Raw genomic sequence first — 5,225 nt, 5'->3', positions numbered from 1 at the left:
CTCCTGGGCTCAAGCAATCCTCCTGCCTCGGCCTCCCAAAGCGCTGGGTTTCCAGGCGTGAGCCAGCTTGCCAGGTCTGTATGGATGTTCTGAAATCTGCTCCTGATGGCATTCTTGATTTAAATGAGATTGCATCCACATTGGGAAAAACTAGGAGCATACTGCCTCATAATCATGTTGCAGTGTTCACCTTGTTCAGAACAGACCCCAGCATCACAGTCAATGGATGTGAGTTGTCTTAAAACTTTTCACTGTTTTTAAGCACTAGTAACATAGGAACGATGTTGCTTTTAAAAAGCTGAATATGCCAATAATTGGAAATTGAGACCAGGTGTGTTGGCTCACACCTGTAATTTCAGCACTTTGGGAGGTTGAGGCGGGAACATTCCTTGAGCCCAGGAGTTTGAGGATGCAGTGAGCCATGATCACGCTACTGTGCTCCAGCCTGGGCAATGGAGCAAGACCCTGTCTCTTAAAAAAAAAAAAAAAAAAGTAGAAAACATATGGATTAAATGTATGTTCAATAAAAATTAAGTACAGGGTTCTATAAAATAGTAAGCATTTTAGAGTCCCTTCTATAGATCAAGCTCTGTTATGGGCATTTGAATGACAAAAACAAAAATGGCATATTCCCTGCCTTTAACCACAGCTTGAGAGGAAACCAGCAAATGAAAAACTACCTACCTACCCCGCCATGGGAACAGATGTCCACCAGAGGAAAGAAAGAGTGAGCACGGAGTGACTAACACATTTAAATTAGGACTTGAAAGATGACTAGAAGCTCCCCAGGCATAGAAAAGGGAAGAACCTTCCGGTGGAGGAGACAAGCTATACAAAAACAGAGGAGTCAGAGTGTCCAGAGGGACTCAGTGTGCTACTGCAGTGGTTCCCAAACTTCACTGTGACCCACAGGGAGGAACACGTTTTCCACGGTTTCCAGTGCACACGCAAGAACTTCTCAAAGTAATTACCCAACTGCACTGCAAGATACTCTTCTATTTATTCCATTGTATTTACAAAAATGACAACGTAAAGACCTAACCAGTCACAAGCGACATTGTGAAAAACGTGGTGCTAGGCTTTCTGGAACTCTCCAATTCCTGTAAGATAAAGAGTTGTCGTTTCAGGGGTGGTGATGATGATTATTATCTAACCAGTCATTAGTGGATCAGAGTGATGTTTTAGAAAGATGGCTGCAGAGCACTATTTACAATAGTAAAGACTTGGAACCAACCCAAATGCCCATCAATGATAGACTGGATAAAGAAAATGTGGCACATATACACCATGGAATACTATGCAGCCATAAAAGAGGATGAGTTCATGTCCTTTGCAGGGATATAGATGAAGCTGGAAATCATCATTCTCAACAAACTAACACAGGAACAGAAAACCAAATACTGCATATTCTCACTCATAAGTGGGAACTGAACAGTGAGAACACATGGACACAGGGAGGGGAACATCACATACCGGGGCTAGGAGAGGCAGAGCATTAGGACAAACACCTAATGCATGCAGGGCTTAAAACCTAGATGACAGGTTGATAGGTGCAGCAAACCACAATGGCACATGTATACCTATGTAACAAACCTGCACATTCAGCACATGTATCCCAGAACTTAAATTAAAATTTAAAAAAAGAAAATAATCAGACAATTGTTAGAGGGACATTCATCTCAGCAGTATCTACAATAATACCTCTAGCTGCCCTAAATGTCCAAAAATATTTATTAAATAAATGTAAATATATTAAAAAAAAAGAAAGATGGCTGTAATCTAGTGACAGTGTTAAATTACAGTCACCAAGATGGGAATCTGTTCATTCCTTCATTTCTTTAACAAATACATGTTGCACATTTTCTAAGTGTTAGATACTCTAAGATAAACAGCCAACGTCCCACTGTGAAGAAGGCCTCAGACTGATAGGGCTTGCAAGATTCTCCGTCTTCCATTCACTAGTATTAAGACCATAAGTCCTTTGCTGAACCTCTGTGAGCCTCAGGCTTACCGCTAAAATGTTAAGTGGGGAGGGGGTACAGGGAGGCATGTTCTGGCTTAAAATAAGTGTTCAGTAAATGTCAACTTTGCCCCTTCTAGGGTTGAAGGTAGTTTGAGGAGATAAGTGACTAGTAGCAAGGAAACAAGATTATTTTTATTTACTGGTTCAGCCATTTTAGAAAATGTACAGATGATATTGACTAGGATGTTTTGCTTTTAAATACTTGGATTAATTTTCAAAACGTGAAAAATTAGGATTGCTTCAGAGCACAAACAGGATTTGTGTTCATGGTTTGGCTCTAGCATCCGTTAAGAACTGGACTGGCTCAGTGAGATAAAAAGGAGATTTATTTACCATGTGCCCAAAAGAGTACTCAAATACATAGGGTTGTTATAAGAAGATTAAATGAGTTAATTTTTTTGTTTGTTTTTGTTTTGAGACAGAGTCTCACTCTGTCACCTGGCTAGAGTGCAGTGGTGCGATCTTGGCTCACTGCAACCTCCATCTCCCAGGATCAAGTGATTCTCCTGCCTCAACCTCCCAAGTAACTGGGATTACAGGCATGCACCACCACACCAGCTAATTTTTGTACTTTTTAGTAGAAATGGGGTTGGCCAGGCTAGTTATGAACTCCTGACCTCAAGTAATCCACCTGCCTCCACCTCCCAAAGTGCTGGGATTACAGGCATGAGCCACCATGCCTGGCTGAGTTAGTATTTTTAAGTACTTATTTTTAAGGTATTTTTAATGTACAGGGCCTGGCATACAGTAAGTACGATATAAGTGTTTTAGGCCGTTCTTGCATCGCTATTAAAAAAATACCGAGACTGGATAATTTATAAAGAAAAGAGGTTTAATTGGCTCAGTTCTGTAGGCTTTACAGGAAGCATCTGCCTGGCTTCTGATGAAGCCTCAGGGAGCTTTCAGTCATTGCGGAAGGTGAAGCAGGAGCAGGCACATCACATGGCAAAAGCAGTAGGGAAGAGAGCGGGGCGGGAGGGCGGGGGTGCCACACCCTTTTAAATGAGCAGATCTCATGTGAACTCAGAGCTCACTCATTACCAAGGGGATGACCCACGCCATTTATAAGGGATCCGCCCCCATGATCCAAATACCTCTTACCAGGCCCCACCTCCAACACTAAGGATTACAGTTCAACATGAGATTTGGCGGGAATGTCCATTCAAACTATATCAGTAAGTATTTGATTAAAATTCTAATTAGTAGAATTAAAGCTAGTCTGAATTCTGTTTTAGTGATGGCTGTAACTGAACGAATATTTTTACTTAGAATCTTACATTCATCTACCATAGGGTCTTTTTACATGGTGGAGGGCACACTCCTTTTAAAGCATCCGTGGCTGAGCTGCTTGCTGGCACAGGTGACTCATCAAGCTCTCTGCAGCATTCGAACCTTCCATGAACAGATTGCCGTCCCAGTGAAAGCCCCAGCCAAAACCAAATGAGTTTCCTACTCCCAGAGAAGCAGACGGTGACTCATAGGTTTTAAGAAGGTGAGAACTTTTCACACGTTTGCTGTCAATTACCTAAAGCAGCCATAGTGCTGTTGTCTTCAGGAATATGTTGTCGAAAGGGCCTACCTATGCTGTCTTTGTCTGCTAGCAGTTTTGTTCAGCCCATTGTATAAGTAATATTATGCCCAAGAGGTGAACATGTTAGAGCTGGTTTTGTGGTTAATTAGTACAGTTGCTGTGGCTGTACTGTCCTCAAGGGTGTGTCTTTACTTTGTGCACTGAGCCTTCCGTGGCTATACTTGTAGTCCTGCCAGGGAGAGGAAGCAACTAAACTATGTCAAGGCTTCTGAAGAATGCCCAAGGCTTTTCTCAACCCCACTTAAAATGTGGGTGCACAGGCCCTCCTGGCCAGCCATTCCCAGGAGTAGGGAAGGCCCAGGCATCTTGCTCCACAAGATCTGGGAGGCAGCCAACCGGGAGGACTTGTAGGTTACTCGCGTGTGAAGTCTTAAGTTGATTGCCTTAGGAATCTCTGCTGAAAAATGTGTCCGTGCTGGGGAAGGAGAACCAACCGGTCAAAGGAGACCTAGACCTACAGCCAAGAAGGTGAACGAAGATGCTCTTCAGTCTGTGTTTCTAAATGAGGAACCCATATGTGGAATGACACATGAGGATTTGAGGCTGTTCTTCATCTCACTGCAAGTCCCTGTTGAAAGGTGGCAGAGGGGCGGCCATCACCGAAGCGGGAGCGGCCAAAATGAAGTTTAATCCCTTTGTGACTTCCGACCGAAGCAAGAATCGCAAAAGGCATTTCAATGCACCTTCCCACATTCGCAGGAAGATTATGTCTTCCCCTCTTTCCAAAGAGCTGAGACAGAAATACAACGTGCGATCTATGCCCATCCGAAAGGATGATGAAGTTCAGGTTGTACGAGGACACTATAAAGGTCAGCAAATTGGCAAAGTAGTCCAGGTTTACAGGAAGAAATATGTTATCTACATTGAACGGGTGCAGAGGGAGAAGGCTAATGGCACAACTGTCCACGTAGGCATTCACCCCAGCAAGGTGGTTATCACTAGGCTAAAACTGGACAAAGACCGCAAAAAGATCCTTGAACGGAAAGCCAAGTCTCGCCAAGTAGGAAAGGAAAAGGGCAAATACAAGGAAGAAACAATTGAGAAGATGCAGGAATAAAGTAATCTTATATAAAAGCTTTGATTAAAACTTGAAACAAAGAAAAAAAAAAAAGAAAGAAAGGTGGCAGAGGACAGGCAATGGCATCCATGGGGCTGTCCAGGCCTAACGGTCTGAATGCAAAACAACTGGGGTGGGGGTGGCAGGACTGAGGCCCTTTCCAACTGCAAAACTGCTGCTTGGGGGCTTAGAACATGGTCATCTTGATAATAACACAAAGCAAGCCTTCCCCAGAAGCTATTTCCATCCCTGCAATAGAGAATACAACAGAAAATGTAGGAAGGAGAGGTCCAAGTGTATAAAGAAAATGATCAAAGTAGGCCAGGCGTGGTGGCTCACGCCTGTAATTCCAGCACTTTGGGAGGCCGGGGTGGGCAGATCACCTGAAGTTGGGAGTTCCAGACCAGCCTGGCCAACATGGCGAAACCCCCTCTCTACTAAAAATACAAAAATTAGCCGGGCATGGTGGCGCATGCCTATAATCCCAGCTACTCAGGAGGCTGAAACAGGAGAACTGCTTGAACCCAGGAGGCGGAGGTTGCAGTGAGCCAAGA

General features: G+C 43.7%; 1 protein-coding gene across 1 annotated transcript; it reads left to right on the top strand.

The window, feature by feature from the left end:
• The first annotated feature begins 4,206 nt into the window (after positions 1–4,206).
• Positions 4,207–4,725, top strand: LOC111532019 (60S ribosomal protein L26). The gene has a single exon (XM_023199279.1). It carries the CDS (start codon positions 4,234–4,236, stop codon positions 4,669–4,671), a length of 438 nt encoding a protein of 145 aa, XP_023055047.1. The 5' UTR covers positions 4,207–4,233; the 3' UTR covers positions 4,672–4,725.
• The last annotated feature ends 500 nt before the right edge of the window (positions 4,726–5,225 follow it).

The sequence above is a fragment of the Piliocolobus tephrosceles genome, chromosome 15, assembly GCF_002776525.5.
Source record: "Piliocolobus tephrosceles isolate RC106 chromosome 15, ASM277652v3, whole genome shotgun sequence".
NCBI lineage: Eukaryota > Metazoa > Chordata > Mammalia > Primates > Cercopithecidae > Piliocolobus > Piliocolobus tephrosceles.
This window is presented reverse-complemented; position numbering and strand designations above follow the sequence as displayed.

Excerpts from the sequence above, each read along its gene's own strand:
- LOC111532019 (XM_023199279.1), top strand. The coding sequence starts at position 4,234 with ATGAAGTTTAATCCCTTTGTGACTTCCGACCGAAGCAAGAATCGCAAA.